Here is a 20,933-nt window from a genome sequence, read left to right as displayed (position 1 = left end):
TCTGTCCCCTTCTATCTATGTCCCCCTCCCTCTCTAAGGGTGTGTGTGTGTGTGTGTTTGTGTGTGTGTGTGTGTGTGTGTGGTCGTGGTCTTTGTACATGTGTTTGTATACGAGGCTTGCAGGCAGATGACCTCTGTGTGAGTAAACATTGGCTGGGTCTGTGCTGTCTCAGCAGCGCTGTGTGTGTGTGTGTGTGTGTGTGTGTGTGTGTGTGTGTGTGTGTGTGTGTGTGTGTGTGTGTGTGTGTGTGTGTGTGTGTGTGTGTGTCGCTGCCAGTGCATTGCGACATAAATAACCTGGCTGGCAGAGACTGAAGAGTGTAAAGGCCGTAGCACATTTGTGTTTATTGCAGGCAAGAGGCTGAAGGCAGGTTTGTCCCCCTACCCAGCGCGACTGACCTCCCTACCCAGCGTGACTGACCTCCCTACCCAGCATGACCCCTGCCCAGCATGTCTGGCCTCCCCACCCAGGCTCTGCTGGGCCTGGAATCTTAATCACTGACCTGCCCTTTTTTATACTTTACTTTTTGTCAACAACCGGCCCCTATACAGCTTACTCTAGGCTGACACACAGCTCCACCAGTCTGGCTGAGAGGTTAAGTCCCCGCAGATGCATTGTGGAACTGACCGCCCCCCCCCCCCCCTCCCCCTTCTGGGCGTGCCTATGACATCACAGGCGGAGACGCGTGGGTCGCCTGGCGCGAAGCTTTATTTTTGTGTGGCTGCCATGGGCAGGCTGCCCCTGACAGCTGCAGTCGGGTTTACAGAGGAGGAGGGGAAAACGAGGCGGAGAGAACGAGGGAAGGGATCCACGCGGCAGTCTGAACGCCTGTCAGCTGTGTTTGGTGCACTCTGGCACTCTGGCGCCCCCTTGTCCCTGGATTAGTCATTACAGCGGTTCTTTTCACAGCAAGTCCAGCCTGGCCTTTGGCAGTAGTCCAAAGTGGTGCAACCCTTGTCCCCATTAACTGCAGCAAGAAAAAAATACATCACATCAGCCAATGACCTGCTACTAACCTCTATTACCATGACTGCTGTGCAGCCAGCAACACACCCAGCAGCTAATAACCCTACACCCTTTTCAAAACACTGTTGTCTCCTCTCCTGTCTGTGCAAAATAGCACATTAATAGCACCTACGAAATAATCTCACCTCTTTAGCCCAACATTTTTTGTCCTCTTGACCTTGCAGTGGAGCATGTTGACCTTGGACTATCACATAATGCCACATCCCAAGTCCCAAATATTTTAAACAATCTGCACCCTTCCCCATTTCAGTAATACAGAGCATTGACAGCTAATAAGCAGAAACACACTTGACAGCCCCTGAAACATAAAAATACAGTACCTTCGCCATGCCTCAGGAACATCAGCAACCCCTTCTAGCGGAGGTCACTTTCTGATTGGTTTATTTCAAAACTTAAGGATTTATTAATGTTCCCCAACATGATCAGAAGGTCTATTACTGATCTACAGTATATGATCTGGTCTGGGTAAGTTTAGCTCGTAGATCTCCAGTTTATCCACAGAATAGAAAAAATTCTACAATCATAAATCTGATCTACAAGCCTAATCGTCTATTTTTGCAGTTATACCTTAGAAGACTACACATTTTGGTCAGTAAAATGAGCTGTTGATGTTGCTGGAAGATGGGTTCAATCCTGATCCGGATTCAATTAACATCTGTTTTTAATTTGGAGTCATGTTAGTTTCAATTCTTTGTCTTCCTACGTTTCTGTGATTTCCTCTTTTTGTGTGAGTTCCTCATTTTGTGGAAGAAAATGCCCAAATGGTTGCCTTTTGTTGCAAATCAGTGAGAAACAAATGCTCAGTCACTTCATGCCATAGTGTACATTGTCGCTGTGCTCCTTGTCTTACCTTTTGTGTAGCAGACCTGGCGAACTTTGCTTTTGCACTGGAGCAACTGATTTCTCACAAATAGATGGTCTTCGCCATAGCACTCAATTTGGAATTGTGCTGTGTGAGAGAGAAATGCATGCAGGCAACAGATGAGGAAAAGCCGGTCTGTATGCTTCTGTCCTCCCCCCTGGAGTCCTCGATCTCAATCGTTTTTTTTATTTGATGGAGTGACTTTTCTGATGAAGCTTTGGGGTTGGCTTCCATCTCGGTCACAAATTGTTCCCTGTACGGCCAGTATTACGAGGTGCTGTCTTAGTTCAAAAAGAGAGGCTGCTTGGCTTTCAGCTGCACAATCTAGAGCATGTCTGGCTCAAAGAAATATAGAGCATGATTGTTGAAGCAAACTTGGAGGAGACCGTTAAAAACAGAAGCAGTATTACTGCCTCTGGCAGAACCACTACACCATGACATTGAGAGATCCCACTGAGACTCAGAGTGCTGTAAAAATAGTTTAAAATTGCTGGCGAAGGACGGGGTGCAGAAAATCTTACCTGTGCACAGAGGCAGAAGCAGAAGAAGCACTAACCAGACTTTCATCGTGGCGAAGACCAGTGTCAAGAGAAGGCTAATGTGAGTAAGAGCTCTGGAAGATGTCTGTCTACTGTGGTCAGGCTGTGTGGGCCCTTTTTATACTTCCCTCTCAGTTACGCGCACGTCCCTGTGCATGTTTGCGCACGAGGACAGTCAACAACCTTATCTGGCTTACTGACATTCTTGCTTGTGCGCTAGAATTAAAGGGATATTCCTGGGGATGAGTTTTTTTAGAGGACAGGGAATGGAGCAAAAAAAATAATTCATCAGAATAGAAGGGGGGTTCTAGTAGAAAGCATCAGAAAAATAAGGTACAGTTACGTGCACTGCTCTATTCATGAATATGGAACTGATCCCAGTGATGCAGCAATTACATTGTAGCTCTGACCTCTTTGTATATCCATCCAAGTGTTAACAATCCTTAATAATACTGATGTTGACTTTTCACCTGTGGCATTTCAGTAATATTTAGAGACAAGACAAAAGACTATTTAATTATCTTAAGAGTTTATTGCTGATAGAAATTAGCAAAACAAAACACTTCAATATGCTCTTTTGTTGTTTGTTATAAATCCCAGAAGATTTTAGTTACCTCCACCTAATTTTACCATCACGAAAATTTTACTTTTTCAACTGTATGGAGTATTTTCTGATGTACAGGAAAACACGATGTCATGTCTGCTTATATATGTGCATACATAAAAACAATATAATGTCATGCTTTTATTGCACCTACATTACATTGCGCAATTGCAGAAACATAATGTGTGTATATCTTAGTTGTCTTATTTTTATTTTTGACACCCACTTTGTGTACAGAAAAATCTAAAAGCTTATCTGCAAATCAAATCATAGAAATCTGAATCATTGTAATGCAAACGAATCGTTAAAATCGCTGAGTGCGGGATTACATCTTTACTATTGACACCTTGGCCGGGCAGATCTTCAGAGGTTCAGCATTTCGTCCCTTTTCACTTTGACTGGGCGAGAAACCGGGAAACAGCTTCTCTGTGAATTTCTCTTTGAAGGTGTAGATGTGTGACGTGTCGCTCTGGTCGAAGAAGGACACCTGTCCTTTCTCATAGTTGAGCGCCACCCTAACCCTCTGGGGCTTCTTCTTCAGTTTGAGGGGGGAGTGGGACTGGGCGCATGCTCCATACAGCTCCCCGTCCCTCAGACCTAAGACCCAATAACCCTGAGTCGGGTTCGTGTCCACAACCCCTTTTCTGCCGACAGACTCCTTCACAACTCCAATATACCAGCTGGTGTTGTTCCCCACCTCTACCTCCCAGCCGTGCCTGCCACTGGTGTAGCCCTCGGCCCCAAGCACGCACTGCCTGCGGCGCTCTGGGTTGTCCGGGATTTGCGACTGCTCTCCATGGTAACGCATGACCGTGAGGTCATCGGACAGAGACAGCCAGCAGGCCGCGGTGTTGGGGTCCAGAGTCACTGGAGCTGAGGAAGAATTTCAAGCAACAAGAAACGAACAGGCATTTGTCCGCGAGATGATCGCGATTATGCTGTTGACCTTATTTTTGCCACCTGGTGGTGAAACTAGGTATCTCCATCATAATGGGGGAGCTTCTCACTGAGTGAGTGAATGAGGAACATTCAGTCCCTCAAGACACAGCCGAAAAAAAGGCACCAGATTTTACTGTATTATCAATATCATGCATAAAATAATGGCTAAATATTGTATCTTACACCCTAATAGTCAAAAACGAAATAACCTGTCTGAGAGATAATTGCTAACTCAGGGAAAATCTGTGCACTTTACTCACGCAAAAAAAGTGCTTATATTAGCCCTGCGCTTGTGTATTTTAGCAGATAGTTTGCTAATAATGGGCAACTCACAACCTCAGTTTCCCTCCAACTTAATTCCCAGTACTTACTGTACTGCACTGTATCCAGCATCTTCTCCCAGATTTTAAACTTCAGGGAGCCCAGATGTGTGGCCACATCTATCAGTGCCCCTAAAACTGGCTCTGGGTCCTGCAGTGTGCAATTAGTCCTGCAGTAACAGGACACAGTCAGTGACACTAAGGTGTTGGAGGTCTTACAAAAAAATTAAAAGAGAAGAGTAGGGAGTCTACCTACCTTCCTTTGGTTTGCCTATAGGCCTGGAAAAACAGACGTACAATGGCGTGTAAGTCAAATTAAAATTGAGATCAGGTGAAGCAGAAGGCACTTAATTATGGAAATTTGTCTGAGCTCTTACACAAAAGCAACTCATCGCATGAAATGCACAGAAGGTTAACATTAAGGGAATGTAGCATTCCAGAGAAATCCTTTTCACCTTGAGAAATGAAATGTCCTCTGCTTCAATCTGCTTCTCAATGTCCCGAATGGTGTTAGAGAGTGATGTCATCTTCTTGGTCAGGTGATCGATTTTCTCATTCATGATCACACTCTTCAGCTCTGTTTCGTTGAAGAGGGCAGCGATTCTCGTAGACTCCTCCACCCGTAGGAAGTGATGGAGTTCCTCAAACGTCTTCCTTATCTGAACCTCTGTTTGACGAGCCTGGCTCTGGAGTTATTGAATAACATAACATAAAAGGTGTGTAGTTATATTTGTTAACAGTGACACAACTTACATAAACAGTTGTTTTGTAACAGTGTTACTGTGTGATTGTGTGATCGTTTGGCATGGCAGTTGACTTTGTTCCACCTGTATGTGCTCGGATGTTTTCAAGCACTGCTGTTTCATTTTCTGAAAAGAATCCAGCTTCTGATCCAGTGGCTTGAGACAGATTTGAACTTCCTCCTGAAACAGGCAGAGCATTCCGGCATCAGCACGATGGTCGGCCAACTGACAATCACCGGCCTGTTAACCAAGTCCTGTTAACTTCCTACCCCAAAATTACGCTAATAATTTCATGCAAATCATGCAGAAATGATTCCTAACTGGCTGTATCAGGCTGGTTTCATTGTGTTCCTCCCTCTAGTGATGGACTTGCAGTCAATGCACTGTAGATTAATAAAGAACTGAATCCTGACTCTGGCTGCCCGAACTGTCCTGCTTATCAACTTTCTTTTTTCGGGTCTGAGTTAATATAGACTGGAATCCAGATGGAGAGGTTCACTGTACAATCAGCCTGGAGGAACTTGTTTTTCCTTGCGGAATTTGATGGAATTTACTTCGGAATCTGAGTGATGTCCCTTTTGGATTTATGCCAGCAACAGACATTCTTAACACATTTAAAAAGAAACATGTGACATGACAAACTTTTAGTCTAAAATCCAGAAGATAAAGGAACAACAACAAAAAAAAATCATATGGGCATTCTATGTATTTCTCAAATGACCTGCCACTGAGAATACATACTTCTGCAGGTGCACACTGCATAAGATACAAAACTACTGCAAAATATAAAAATAAAAAATAGCAAATGTGCAACTAGAGCGGAAATGAAACTGGAACAGATAGAGAAACTAGCGAAGGGGCACCTTCAGATCAGATGCGGCTTCGTCGATGGGGCATAGGTTGTGGCCTCGGTGTTGCTTGGAGACCTGGCACACCACGCAGATAAGCTCCTGGTCGTTTGTGCAGAAGAACTGCAGCTTCTCGCCGTGCTGACTGCAGAGGGGTATAACGCCACCGCCGCCCTCCCCTCCGCTCGTGGCTGTGTCGTCGCCCCGCCCCGCTGCCTTCGCACCGCGACCCTTCCCGCTAGCCGCGGGGTGCGCGGGAGGGCCCCCCCCGATCTCACCGCCGGCCTCACTCTGCTCCTTCTGGTAAAACTCCACGATGTTCCTCAGGGACAGGTTGGCAGGGGGCTTGTCCGTGGAGGACCTCCTCCGGCAGGACGGACAGTCTTTGACGGACTTGTCCTTCCAGTAGGTGTCCAGGCACTTCCTGCAGAAGCTGTGGCTGCACCTGAGGACGGCGGGGTCCTGGAAGACATCACAGCACACGGGGCACGTCAGGTCGTCCTCCAGGGAGCTGAGTCTGACGGCCATCGCGGGCGGCTTCTGATCCAGCTCTTAATCGTAAGACTATGTATCTCTCTCTCTCTCTCTCTCTCTCTCTCTCTCTCTCGTATGGGGAAAGCTTACAACTGCTTTTGCACAAGCATGCCATTCAACCTGTTCTACATGTGCTTCCTGTATGCTTTTCACTTCCTTATTCCCTGAATATCAACCCAGTGTGTGAATATTTACTCTTTCCCTTGAATAGCGACAAAAATTGTACATTTTTGTTGATGTTTTCAGTCTTACTGATTTGTTACCTGAATGCAGATCAACTATGCACAGAGATAATTTGTGTATAATGATTTATTCATCATATTCGTCACATTCAGTACAGATAAAAAATGCATTTCTCTACTTCATTTGAGCACAAATTCACAAAAGATCCAATATTTCAAGACACAAAAAGGTATTGTGGACCCTACAGTCCCTGGTATGACATCACTGTTATGGACACATTGACAGGGCATATCTTTAACGCACCAGAGTTTTTCCCCATCAGTGTTCAGGCAGGGAGAGAAACAGGGGAAGAGGGGTTAAGTAAAGGTCTCTTTAAAAGTGTAAATATGTGATGTGTTTAGCGAGTCGTAGAATGACACCTCGCCGCTGCCATAGTCCAGCGGCACTCTCACCCGCCTGGGCTTCCTCTTCAGCGCCAGGGACACGCCCCAGGGGGGCGGTCCCCGCACTGTCCTCCGCCCCTTTTGCCAGACCGACCGCCCACAGCCCGTCTTCGGGGCTGACGGAGACCTCCCCCTTTCGGGCGACGGATGCCCGGGCGACGCCCAGGGTCCAGTCGGTCTTGCCCCCCCCACCTGTACGTGCCCGCAGTGTTGTCCTGAGGTGAAGGCTCGGGGAGCCCAGCAGGCCCCCCGCGCTGCCGAAGCGCTCGCCGTTGTCGGGCAGGGGAAGGGACGCCTGGCCGTCGGTGAGTGACAAGCTGGCCCTGGAAGCGCCTGTGATGCATGGGCTAATCCGCCTCCCCCTCAAAGCACAAAGTGGAGTTTGCAACTCTTAGCATGTGATCAAAGTAAATGTGATCAAAGTTTACCCTGCAGTCTTTATCTTTATACCATAACTCCAAAGTTGCAGTTTGCAGACGGTCACAAATAACAGCAATGAAGTCGTTAAAAAGATGATTAAAGTGATTTCCCTTCATCATGCCATTTCATCGTATGATTAAAACCTGAATTTGAACTAGTTCTCGGAAACTAACATATCAAAGAAAAAGAAATCATTTTTCTTTGTTTGTTACAATGAAGTATTTTCATAGTGGTTAAGTTTATAAAATATGAACAGAATGGAAACAAAAGACACAACTTGATGCTTATTATATATACTACATTATAACAAGATCGTCGTCGAAACCCCTTGCTTGAAACGTTTGCTTGTTGATCCCATTGTCATGCTATCAGATTTATTTAAAGATCTTTCCCTGTGATGTGGCACGACTCATCCCTCTGTGACCCCAGGCTCCTGTGACTTGTTACCGCCACTGCGACCTGCGATGGCGCTGCGGCCTGTGAGAAAACTCACACCAGGGCCGGGAAACTGAGCTGCACTTTCACTCCACATGCAGGCCCGGTCATGCAGGTGCGGCATCACCCTCCTTCCAGAACACAGAGAAACACCCCCCCCCCCAATCCATTCTCACCTAAACAGGTCAGGAAATCAAATCATAGCCTGCTCTGGCTCTGAAAATAGCTTTTATACACGCACATCCAGGCTAGTTTGCTTACAGTAGATCAAGTTCTGACTGGTTTTCCATTGTTTATGAGTCATTCTAACCAGTGTCCACTTGAGTCAGTTCTGGCCTAGTTATTAGTGAGCTGTGGTTGGCGGTTCAGAATCTTCTTGAATACGCTAATTTGGTTTCCTTCCTCATAGGAATTGACAGACATTATGGATTGCCGTGATTTTATCAATCTCATTTCATTGACCTTATGTAAAACTTCCTGATGGGCTACCTTACTATTACCTTTCAATAGGTGGTGCCAGAGTACTGCTAAATAAGCCCCATGACACACTTGTTGTAACGTCTCTTCAGTCAGTCACATTAAAGTGTGACACCAATCAAATAATTTCATATTATTTTATGAAGTTGCCAATATTTCAGAAGAGGTTATCTCATATTAGTTTTAATCTGCCATTTCAATCGGATGAAAGTGTCTTGAGTCTGGTTTGAGGTGTGTCTGACTGCTGTAAGAAATGAAGTTGCGTCAAGTCATCTTTGGTCTCTGAGTGGTTACAGTGCTGTTCTGTGCTGCCTCCCTCTCTTTCTCAATCTCTGTCTATTTCCATCTCTCTCCCTTTCTGTCTCTCTCCCCCCTTTCTCATTCTCTCTCTGCTGTTCCCCTCCCAACCCCTCTCTGTCTCTGAATTTTTCAATTTCAAGGGGTTTCATTGCCATGACATTACACTGTGCTGCTGAAGCAAGGGTTACTAATAACAACAGAAAACAAAACAATTGCACAACTAAAATAATTTGTGGGAGAAGAGGAATATTTATACATCCCTCTATCAGTCTCTGGCATATTCTTTACACGTCCCTACCTGTCTCTCTCTCTCTCTTTCTCTCTCTCAATCTCACTGTTCCCCTCGATTCCCTTCTGAAACATAAATGGAAGGCAGCCAATACCCTTGGTGCGAAACCTAATCTCCTCAGTGTCAGGATGTTGCCTAATGGGGTCTCATGTCACATGACTAGCGATGGCACCCATGCCTTGAGACAACCTGAGGGCGGAGGTGGGGCGGGGTGAAGAGGATACAGACTGGGATGAGTGGAGGGGCAGATAAGACCCCTGGACGTCAGTTTGGTCACCGAGACCTTTCTCAGGGCTGCAGATAATGAAGTTGAAAGGTAAGTAACATCAGTGCCTTTTTCAGCAGCGGGTGATGGATTGATTTTCAATTACAGCTCCTGAAACATTGATGAGTGTTTAGAATCGCTGGAGCTCGACAGCTTGGAATTGAAAAACTGCCCGGAGGGGCCAGGTGGCAGCGCTGCACCTGCCATCCGTCTGTGCTTCGCCCGAAACGCCTCCACCTTATCGCGGTCACGTGACAGGATGCTGCGACGTTAAGCGTGACAGTGGTGTCCCAGAAAAGTCTTTTCACTTTTGACTCGGTCGATTGGCAGTTTAGGGGTTATTAGAGGGCATTCTCCTGTCCCTTGTGGTGTCTCAGTATGTAAGAGCTACTGGAGCTCCTTTGGATCTTGCATGGTGTCTCAGAGCTGAGGGGTGTGGCTCACTGGATCCTGACTGGCCGTTCAGAGCAGAGGGGCTTGGCTCTCTGGATCCTGACTGGCCATTCAGAGCAGAGGGGTGTGACTCTCCGGATCCTGACTGGCCATTCAGAGCAGAGGGGTGTGGCTCTCTGGATCCTGACTGGCCGTTCAGAGCAGAGGGGCGTGGCTCTCTGGATCCTGACTGGCCGTTCAGAGCAGAGGGGTGTGGCTCTCCGGATCCTGACTGGCCGTTCAGAGCAGACGGGCGTGGCTCTCTGGATCCTGACTGGCCGTTCAGAAGAGGTGTGGCTCTCTGGATCCTGACTGGCCATTCAGAGCAGAGGGGTGTGGCTCTCCGGATCCTGACTGGCCGTTCAGAGCAGACGGGCGTGGCTCTCTGGATCCTGACTGGCCGTTCAGAGAAGAGGGGTGTGGCTCTCTGGATCCTGACTGGCCATTCAGAGCAGAGGGGTGTGGGTCTCTGGATCCTGATATGTAGATGCATCTCTACGCTCTGTAACATGGATTGCAAATACAGTAGCTTAGTTCCCACCTACATATACTGTACACAGCTCTAGCCACTATAACACAGACTGCACAGCTCTAGACTCTAGGACACAAGCTGTACACCGCTCTATAGCACAGACTACACAGCTCTAGACTCTATGACACAGACTGTACACTAGCCTCTATAGCACAGACTGTACACAGCTCTAGACTCTGACACAGACTGTACACTAGCCTCTATAGCACAGACTGTACACAGCTCTAGGCTCTATAACACAGACTACACACATCTCAAGCCTCTGTAACACAGACTGCACAGCTCTAGACTCTATAACACAAGCTGTACGCAGCTCTATGACACAGGCTGTACACAGCTCAAGCCTCTATATCACAGTCTGTATACAGCTGCAGACTCCATAACACAGACTGTACACAGTCTCAGCATGCCGCCCCCCCCTCCTCATTTCTCAGAGATGTGTACAGTACTGAATGGGGCTTGTAGAGAGATGATTTGTGGGCCTGCGTTAGGCAGCGTTAGGCAGCGTGAGCCACCCGATGTCAAAGCGCGCTGGCAGCCACCAGGTGCGTGTTCCTGCCGCCTGGGCACGCAGCGCTCATTAATCAACCCTCACAGGGGTCAGGCGCACGCTGCAGCCCAAATGATCCGGCTGAAATTTATGGAGTCATTACAGAGAGAGAGAGAAAGAGAGAGAGAGAGATAGGGAGAGAGGATGATGGAGGGAGAGAGGATGATGGAGTGTAGCGTTAGCCCGTCCGCCGGACGAGAGAGGCACGTGTCTCACGTGCCGGGTCGCAGCGTAACTGCCTGCTGGTGCGTGAATGAATGGGCTCTGTAGTGAAGCCATGGTGGTGTCTGAGAGGGGGCAACTCCTCATTCAGTTTCCTGCTTCTCAGCCCGTACGCTGCTCCCTTTGATTGATGGCGCTACAGTCGTCTGTAATTAATATGTGCGGGTGTGCGTGCACGTGTGTGTGTGGGGGGAACTTTATTTTTTTTAAAAATTTTAAGTAAAAAAATGTTAGCGCTTGGGTGTCAGGGGCATCGGGGGCATTGTCAATACTTGTCACCAGGTTTCCGGCTCTGTTTGTTTGGAGATGTGACTTAGGGGACAGAGTGTGGTGCTAAGTCCCAGAACAGAACATTGCTGCCACTTGACCCAAAGAGAAAAGTAAAAGTGCTGAGGTGTACATCCTTTCTGTTTAATACCTGCAGACACCCAGCTCAGGTCAGCACAGACAGAACTGGGTCCTGAATTGCTGATGACTGAGCAGCAGAGTGTTTTCTTTATAGCTAGGAGCCAGAATGGCAGCTTAAAACATGTCTCATCATAGAGTCTCCCCTGTGAGTGCTTCTCTTAAGAGACTGTCAGCACAGCTACAGTTGTGAGACTTTGAGTACAGCTGGGAGACTGTACACACAGTCAAGTAGGCTAAGGGTGGACTAAGGACAGGGTGGGTGGGTGGGTGGGGGGTGGGGGGTTGGGTATTTGTTTGTTTACTTGCTCTGTTGTGATGGGAAAGATCTGCCACAGGTTGAGAGATTCATGTCTATTTGCCATAGGAATTGATTGTGCTCTGGCTTAAGCCCTTCATGTTAAAAACATGGTGTGTAAATCAAAATAATTCAGTGTAGCAGTTGTATCACTAAATTGTGTTTCAAGCACCATTGATTGGCTTGGACTGGATGTCTAACTGTATTAGTTTCTAGTCTGTCAGTTCCACAAAATGTGTGACAATTATCAATAAATTATGTATTATATTTGCTTGTTAGAATGATGTACTGCTGATGTAGGTTTTCTGTTCTCCTTATTGATGTGGCAAATAAAAAATACAGATGATAGCAGCAGTCAAACAATAGTATGGTTGATACTAGCAATTAAAACAGACTGGGTGGTAACAGGCCTGGTTTTGTAAATGAAGGCTGCCCGTTTTGTGAAGCATTACCACGTCCTGTCTGTGGGAGGGGTAACTGGTCGCCCACACACCCCTTATTCAGTGCAGAGCATCGCTCTATCCTGTGCTTTTCTTTTCTCTAATTTTCTTTTCAATCCTCTCCTCTCATGAACTCCTCTTCTCCCTCTCTCTCTCTCTCTCTCTAGGTCTTCTCTCTCCGCTGTCTAATGTTTACTCTTCCCATTCCTTTTTTCTCTCCTCTCTGTCCGCTTTTTTGCCTGTTTCATTTTTTCCTCTCTTATCTTTATTCAGCTCTGCTCCCCTCCAGTCTCCTCTCTTCTGTCTCCTCTCTCATCCCTCCCTCCCTCCTTCCTTCTCCTCTACACGTTCACCTCTTGGCTTCACCAGCCTGTAGCCTGTCCGTGCCGCGCTGGCAGCGTGCCGTCGTGAAGCCCGAGCGGTTACGGGAATCCGCCTGAGGACGTGGTGCGAGAGTTTGGCCAGGACTGCGCAGCCCACAGACCGATCTGTAGGCATGCAGAAGTCTGATCTACTGCAGGAAAGCAACTGGCCTTTAATAAAACTCCAGTCCGGCGTTTAGCCTGCAGCAGGCTGTGCTGTGGGGAGGCCACGGTCTTAAGCCCACCTCCACAGCGATGCCACAGGGCCGCATGTGATCTGCAGTATCAGTGAGCCATGATGCAGACTGTAGTTAGGGATATCGGTCATTATGCATATCTGCCAACCCATACGGTGTTCCCATATGGAAGATAGATCAATAGTGGTTTAGCAATGGAACAATAGAATACAGGGAATTTAGTTATATATGGTTTAGAACAATTGTGATACATTTGCCTCAAAAGTGAACAGTGCTTACAGTATAAATACACTATTTAGTGCAAATAAATAGATTGATTGCTCTGCTAGCTAGCTAAACCGCTATTGATCTGTTAGCTTAGTTAATGTTAGTTCACAAGCTAGCTGGCAAGCAACTATCTGCCCAATTATTTTACCTGTAGCTGGTTAGCGTGTTAGCTAAAGTTTGTACATGAGAAGTCCGCATGCCATTTTGGTTGACATTTGTGCAAGAGTGAAATGTGAAATGTTGGTTAATTACATTGCATCATGTAAACAATGATATTAATGTGTTGAGTTTTTGTGTGTAATCAAAATTATTAGTAACTGTAGGTGTTTACAAAGTGGTTCCATTATAGGTCACATGCAGTGCATGCAATTCTCTGTGCCATCTTCTTTTTAGCCAGAGGGCCAAATCTGCGGAAATAGATGACCTCAGGTGTGTTTCTGACAAGAGCTTCAAAGGACTGAGTCACACTTGGAGCGAGAAACAAACTGAGAGGTGAGTGGACAAAACCCCACAAAGAAGTTCCTGCAAAGATGGAATCAGTCTGACTGTTTGTCTATCTGTCAATGTGATGATACCTCCACAAGCCGTTCAGTTTTTCTTCAACCCATTTCTGTGTTTGCGAGGTCTCTCTCTCTCTCCCTCTGTTACGTCCCAAATCCGCCCACTACATAATAACAAGGACAACTCAAATTTGGAACGCAACATAAAGTCCCTTATGCCCATAACAAAATAAAGTGCAAAAGACATTTTCTAAAACATACTATAAACAAACATTTATTACAAAGACACAAAAAACAAACCCAAAATCCACAAAATATATACACAGACGGTTGTAGGTGTTGGACAAGATGGGTAATGCCAAAACAGGGGCTACAGACGACTACTAACCCTAGCCTGCAACAAATAGTTATCTTTCTCCCAAAGGAAACAAAAAATGGTGAATCTTCTGCAGGTTTCCTACTCTGACCTAAAACCTAACCAAAACGTGTACATAAAAGAAAAAGAAAATTCTCCATCCAACACCACACAAAAAGACAAACACCAAACAAAGCCACAAGTCTACAACATGTGCAGGATCCAGCCACAAAAGTCTCTCTCCTGTCTGGCAATCTGCCGCTCGTTAAGGTGGAGCACAGGTAGAGAGAGAGACACAGATCACATGCAAGGGGTTAGCTTCAGCACCTGCACGTAACATCTCCCCCTCTCTCCCTCCCTCTCCCCCTCTCTCCCTCCCTCTCCCTCTCTCTCCCTCCCTCTCCGCCTCTCTCCCTCCCTCTCCATCTCTCTCCCTCCCCCCACTATCTCTATCACTCTCTCTCTCCCTCCCCCCATATCTCTCTCTCTCCCTCCCTCGCTCACTCCCTCTCCCCTCCCTCTCTCCTCCCTCTCCCCCTCTCTCCCTCCCTCTCCCTCTCTCTCCCTCCCTCTCCCCTCTCTCCCTCCCTCTCCCCCTCTCTCCCGCCCTCTCACCTCTCTCCCTCCCCCTCACTCTCTCTATCACTCTCTCTCTCCCTCCCCCCCATATCTCTCTCTCTCTCTCCCTCTACCCTCCCTCTCGCTCTCTCTCTCTCTCTCCTCCCTCCTCCTCTCTCTCTCTCTCTCTCTCTCTCTCCCTCCCCCCTCTCTCTCTCCTCCCTCCCTCCCTCCCTCCCTCTCTCTCTCTCTCTCTCACTCTCTCCCTCCCTTTCTCTCCCTCCCTCCCTCCCTCTCTCTTCGACAGACAGCAGTGTGATGATTGCGGGGGAACCATGCAGGGAGAGAGGCTCTGTTTCTTGTCTTCTTTTCAGAGGCATAGAAAAATACCCACTGTGAGCTGAAGTGGATGAAACACTGAAAGACCAGCGTAAAGATGTCGGATGAAGATGGCATGGATGTTGAAAGGCCTTTGGTTTCAATTTCCTTTACTCCACCCCCCCCATTCTGATTAAAAAAAAAACAAAAAAAAAAAACTGATGCTGGAACATTACCCTGGCTGGCTGTGCTCCTCCAGTTTCTTCTTCTCTCTCTTTCCCTCTGTCCCCCTCTCATCGGTAGGAATATGTTCATGTTACAGTCCCATGGCAATCAAGGGGCTAGAAAGCGGTCCCTCCCACCCCATGCATACCCAGATGCATATGTTCTGTCTTTTCTGTCTTATTCGTCCTGGCAGAAAAGTTTGCAGGAGCCATAATTCTGTATTTCTGTCTGGAGATATTGGTCTAATGCTGAGAATGTGTCATAAAGCATCAGTGATTAATGCTACATTACACTTTGTCTCTGTAATCTCGATAGGGGCTATCCTGCTGAAATGAAAGAAACCAGCACTGAATCAGAAAGGTTACCCCCCCCCCACCCATAATAAAATCCAGCTCACACTGAGTCTCATAAATTCAAATGATATATAGACCTGGGACATGCGTGCATGGAAGGTCTACTCTAATGGATAAATAACTATTCAATCCTCCACCCCCACCTTTCCAAAAAAGCATTTTAATATTAGACCTGACTCAACAGCATAGTCATGATTGTATAAAGTAAGGTGATGAATTATTCATTTTGAAATATTAAGTCATATTTTATTGAAAGCAGTACTGTAAGTTTGGCCCTGCATGGCTGAAAAATTCACATTTAAAGCATCGCCACCAAATCTGCCCTAAAGTTCCTTCTAAAGAATACCTGGAAGCTCGCAAGGAATGAGGAAAAAGCAGGTTAACCAGATCTAAATGAGATAACACTAATTATTGCACTACTTCACTGTACTAGCACCTGTAGATTCAATTTGTTCCCAGCCAGGGAAGCTCAGTGAATTTTCAGTGGTACAGGCCAATGTGCAAAGATGGTAGAGCTTTTCCAGTAACACCAGAAACAAGTGGGCATCAGTTTTGCATATAAATCTGACATTTCGCCTGAGGAAATAAATATCTCTGTGTTTGAGATCAGTAGGCTTGTCCTTTGTGTACTGTCAATGTTTCACTGATCAAGCATATTCAAAACACCATGCAACTAAAACCTGGCAATTTGTGAAATGTGATCATAAGAGTTGCTTTCATTTTCAAAAAAAAGTTGCCCTTTTTATTTAACGAGTTTTGCTACTTTTATTGAAGCCCTCCTCCCCGGTGGCTGAGCTGGTAAGAAATGTGACGAAAATAAGAAGTGAGTTCCAAACTAATTTCTATTTGCCTCACCCCTCCATCAAATGTCACAGTGAACTTTTCATCTTGAAGTTCTCAGAAAATCTGGCATCTGAGAATGAGCCGTTTTCTTTGAGCTTAATTTCAAAGGCCAGGCATTTGATTCCTGCGCAGCAGCGGGCAGTTTTTATGGGCAGGTTTTATGGGCTGAAAAATCTGTTTACGAGCAGCTGTGACACGCAGCCTTATTTTTGTGTGACATAAACACACACGGGTGACACAACACGCAAACACACCTACAATTTTAGGAATCTCTCAGCACTTTCTTAAGTTTCTCTCCCTGATCGCAGTGCCTCATTACAACTTTAGGAGCTAACAGTTGGGGCTACTACTACACCAGAGAACAACAGGTGCGTGTGGATGTGGAACAGGCACCTGAGTTGACCAGAAGAGCTCCTGTTGTGTAATGAGGTAAGCGGCACCATTTCCTTGGCTGACATTACGACCAATTACGTGTCGCTCTGCTGGATTCTTGGCTGAGACCAATGTTGGCACCGGCACAATCCTGATTCAATCCACCATTTGAAAGCCCCAATAATTCAATGCTGAACATTTGACACCAATGCATGAAAAATTAGCTACATATTTGAATGTAGAATGTGCATATAAGGTTTTTGACTCATTTTATAATGTGATAACACTTTCACAAGTCTTTTCGTTTTTTCTCAGTAAATCACTGTTTTTTGTGAAGTCTCTCTCAGCTCCACCTCTCCCTTTCTCTCTCTCTCTCTCATGCGCCCTCTTCTCTTTTGGTCTCCCTTGAATGATAATAATCACACTGTGCCTGTGTTGGGACACAGGAGCAAGCTCTTGCCTCTTACAAAAAGAAAAGAGTGGATTTGCATTTAGATTAAATGGGCCACAGTCCCTTCATAAACATTCTTTCCTGGCCATCCTTCCATGTACATCTATTTAATCTATACTGATTCTAGGTCAGCATTCTTCCTGTGCCAGGGCACATAGAATTAGAATCCACATTGACAGATTAGTTGCTAGGCAAGGCCGCAGGCAAAAGCATACTGTGTGACTCATCTTAGCACCTGTTTGTAACTGTGTGCAATAAGCCCCACAGCTTCACCTTTCAGTGCTTTAGCTTCACCTGTCACTCCTTTAGCTCCACCCCTCATAGCTATAGCTCTACTTCTTACTGCTCTAGCCCACCTATCATAACTGTTTCTCTGCCTCTCACTGCTGTAGTTCTACCACTTAAATTTAGTTCCACCTTGTTACTTCTCTACCTCCACCCCTCACAGCTGTAATTCTCTAGCTCCACCTCTCATGACTACTTGCCTGGGTAAACAGGACTGAAATGTATTCGCTGGATTAGGCTATACAAAATGAATAAAGGAAATGTAAAAAAGGAGAGTAGGTAGTCTGCCCTCCTTTTGTATTTTTTTTTTTTGTTTTAGTCAGAAAGGTAGAAAGCACAGGGGGTAACAGATCAGAAAAGATCACAGCTCAGAAGGTGTCATGGCAGGGTACTGAACCCCCACCTGCAGGGGACATATGGCTCGAGAGTCGGCTGCCGTACAGATTTTGCCCCACATCTCGCTATATGCTGTAGGTCATTTTAACAACAGTCGGAAGAGTAGCTTTTTTTCCTCCCCTTAAATTGCACATCACATTTATCAAGAGCAAGGACTGCCAACTCAGTAGCTAAATAGTTTCATTTTTGCATTTATTTTCCAGCAAGCAGTTAATGTCCATGTTTTTACGAGTGCCCATATTGTCACTGTTATTGTTATGCTACAGCACAGTTACATGGTGTTTTATTTTTATTGTTCCACTAAAAATATGGTTGAACATATGCCACAGTGTCCCAGGAAGTATGAGACACAAAACTTTTCTTGTAACTACATATATATGTGGAGCAACTATATACATATACAGTTGCAAGAAAAGTTTGTGAACCTTTTGGAATTACTTGGATTTCTGCATTAATTACTCATTAAATGTGGTCTGATCTTCATCTAAGTTACAATAATAGACAAAAACAATCTGCTTAGACTAATAACAAACAAGTAATTGTACTTCTACTTGTCAATAGTGAATGCATCATTTAAACATTCACAGTCTAGGTTGGAATAAGTATATGAACCTCTAGGCTAATGACTTCCCCAAAAGCTAATTAGAATCAGTTGTTCCAATCAATGAGATGAGATTGGAGGTTGTGTGCCTATAAAAAGGCACACAAAGTTTGGTTACTGACAGAGTCTTCTCTTCTCAAGAAATATCTGTTCATGTGAACCATGCTCTGATCAAAACAGTTTTCAGAGGACCTTAGAAGAAAAGCTGTAGAGATGCATAAAGCTGGAAAAGACTACGAAAGTTTTTTTCCAAAGGCCTGGGTGTTCCTCAATCCACAATAAGACAAGTTGTCTACAAGTGAAGGAAATTCTACACTGTTGCTACTCTACCTAGGAGTGGGCATCCTGCAAAGATCACAGCAAGAGTGCACGGCAAGAACCTGCACCCATATGGACTGGCTCTTTCTGGATAAGAATGAACAGCTGTTTTGTGAGGCATATTGTGTCTCAGATTGTTGGCTGAGGGCAGAAAGTTCATTTTTTCTACTTAACAGCAGCCTGAAAGATGCCTCTGTCAGGGTGAATTTAGGCACTCTGAGAGCCGGGACTCTCTCTGCTCTGCTGGGCTCATGGTGACCCATTCTTTGGGCTCATGGTGATCCAGTCTTTGGGCTCATAGTGACCCAGTCTTTGGGCTCATGGTGACCCAGTCTTTGGGCTCATAGTGACCCAGTCTTTGGGCTCATGATGACCCAGTCTTTGGGCTCATGGTGACCCAGTCTTTGGGCTCATAGTGACCCAGTCTTTGGGCTCATAGTGACCCAGTCTTTGGGCTCATAGTGACCCAGTCTTTGGGCTCATAGTGAGCCAGTCTTTTGGCTCATGGTGACCCAGTCTTTGGGCTCATAGTGACCCAGTCTTTGGGCTCATAGTGACCCAGTCTTTGGGCTCATGGTGAGCCAGTCTTTGGGCTCATAGTGACCCAGTCTTTGGGCTCATAGTGACCCAGTCTTTGGGCTCATGGAAATGGGTACATTGCAGGAGCCACGCTCCTTTGTCACAGGCACTCTGACAGTTCTGCACAACCTAAAGAGTGATTTCTCAAAAACAAGCTCCAGAGCTGGAGTTTGTATTTTATTCTTCAATTTTTGCCCCTGAGACATGCAAGTCAGGAGAGTCAAATTTAAAAAAATGTTTAAAGCGTGAAGCCCTCACTTATGTGAGACAGAAGGTGGCTCAGGCTAACGACCAAAATCCGAATGTGTCAGCGAAGAGCATTAATGTGAAGTGGGGGCGAAATGCGAAAAAGCTCCACGTTTAGCATTATCTTCCTGTTCCAGTCCTTCGTCATGCCTCATGCCTCCTGCCCCCACAGAGGACCCACATCGCATCTTGGATCTTATCTGTCAGATTCAGGGGACACGTGCCCTACATGGCATTTAAGGCATGCCTGTAGAACCCCATCAGGCCCCTGAGGCAGGGTTAACCTGCTCTGACCCATCATAGAATCTGGAATGCCAAATTAGCTCTGGGGAATCCAAATGCAAGATGTTTGTTTGAAAAAAAAAAACATGGAAGCTTTGCTAGTTACCAGTAGGGAAGGAGGACAAGCATGCCTGTGTATTTGCAGTGACTCTCCCATCTCTTCCCCTCTGATCCTGTCATCCCACCCCCACAGTTTACCCACAATTCCTATCCTGTATCTGTAAAAATGTCTTTGGTTGGAACTTTTGGTACTCCCTGTCAATCAGGTGTAATGGTGGGAGGGATATTTGGAACTGGCATACAGACCTGCCCCAGATACACAAACAGACACACACACATATGCGCATACTTGTGTACACAGCTTAGCCAACTTTAAGTGTATTAGCTGTGAATGTTATGGTTGTCAATGAGCAGATCTGATGCTCTTCAGAAAACACATTAACGCGATGAGCAATCTGAGCAAGCAGAGATAAAATGCCAGAAGTGCAGAGAGCCGGGCACCATGGGAATTCTTGTGCATCACAGACATGGGCAGCAGGCTCTTTGGGTCATGCTGTCTAAAAATTCTCATCGTAGATCAATTACCTAGCCTCCTGCATGTCGAAATACATTTACGTCAAACTAACCTGCTTTGTGCCTAAACAGAATTGCACGCACGGTGATCAATCATATTGTCCACCTTCTGACTTCCCTCATTTTTCTTTTTCTTTTTTTTTCAATTTTTTGGTCAAGATTTGGAGCAAGTCCTATAAATGCCAAGAGGAAATTCCACTCGTATTTTGCCTTTATTGCACTCTGTAACAGGGCTCTTACTATAAATCTTACTATGAGCTCAAAATCAGCCCTCCACTGATGCTGTACAGAGTTCCTCCAGAAGATTTGAAGTTTCTTTAAATAGGTTTGCAATCAACCACAGGGGAAATTCTGGCATTGGAAGCGCCTGATTGCACATGTGGCCGAAAGCCTGTGATCGTAGGTCCAAGTCTGCTTCTTTCTTGAGTGGCCCTGGTTGTTCTTGTTCTGGGGCAGGGGTGTGCCCACCCTTGGTTCACTGCAAGCAGTCTGAAGAACTAATGACCAGTATTACCTGGGAGACCAACATATGATTACTAGGCTTGAAACTCCTCAGCAATATCTTTGATTCCCAGGTGGGCCACTGCCATCATATGCTTGAGCAGGATACTTCACCTGAATTTCTTCTGGTTACATCTCGAGCTGTATAAATGAGTTGTATGTGAAGTGTTATGTGCGGAATAGCCTGCCAGGTCACGTAGTAGAGGCAGAAACTCCGGGGATTTTCAAGACTAGGCTTGATACA

The 20,933-nt window shown here is 45.9% G+C and overlaps 2 protein-coding genes and 2 long non-coding RNA genes across 4 annotated transcripts; 2 read left to right on the top strand and 2 right to left on the bottom strand.

Annotated features, from left to right (window-relative positions):
- Positions 1–691: 691 nt before the first annotated feature.
- On the bottom strand, positions 692–2,567 carry wu:fj16a03 (uncharacterized protein LOC335475 homolog). Its single transcript, XM_064317824.1, has 3 exons — positions 2,411–2,567; positions 1,878–1,976; positions 692–968 (listed from the first exon to the last, which is right to left on the bottom strand). The coding sequence occupies exons 1-3, from the start codon at positions 2,454–2,456 to the stop codon at positions 883–885; spliced, it is 231 nt and encodes a 76-aa protein (XP_064173894.1). The 5' UTR covers positions 2,457–2,567; the 3' UTR covers positions 692–882.
- Positions 2,568–2,940: 373 nt separating this feature from the next.
- On the bottom strand, positions 2,941–6,483 carry LOC135245053 (E3 ubiquitin-protein ligase TRIM35-like). The gene is made up of 7 exons (XM_064317822.1): positions 6,161–6,483; positions 5,898–6,061; positions 5,119–5,214; positions 4,747–4,977; positions 4,548–4,570; positions 4,343–4,461; positions 2,941–3,905 (listed from the first exon to the last, which is right to left on the bottom strand). Exons 1-7 carry the CDS (start codon positions 6,408–6,410, stop codon positions 3,358–3,360), a joined length of 1,431 nt encoding a protein of 476 aa, XP_064173892.1. The 5' UTR covers positions 6,411–6,483; the 3' UTR covers positions 2,941–3,357.
- On the top strand, positions 6,317–8,044 carry LOC135245057 (uncharacterized). Its single transcript, XR_010327135.1, has 3 exons — positions 6,317–6,440; positions 7,131–7,347; positions 7,892–8,044. It is a non-coding gene; the product is annotated as an uncharacterized LOC135245057 (long non-coding RNA).
- A 19-nt stretch (positions 8,045–8,063) lies between these two features.
- On the top strand, positions 8,064–16,033 carry LOC135245052 (uncharacterized). The gene is made up of 3 exons (XR_010327133.1): positions 8,064–9,279; positions 13,327–13,425; positions 14,654–16,033. It is a non-coding gene; the product is annotated as an uncharacterized LOC135245052 (long non-coding RNA).
- Positions 16,034–20,933: the final 4,900 nt, after the last annotated feature.

The sequence above is a fragment of the Anguilla rostrata genome, chromosome 18 (assembly GCF_018555375.3).
Source record: "Anguilla rostrata isolate EN2019 chromosome 18, ASM1855537v3, whole genome shotgun sequence".
Taxonomy (NCBI): domain Eukaryota; kingdom Metazoa; phylum Chordata; class Actinopteri; order Anguilliformes; family Anguillidae; genus Anguilla; species Anguilla rostrata.
This window is presented reverse-complemented; position numbering and strand designations above follow the sequence as displayed.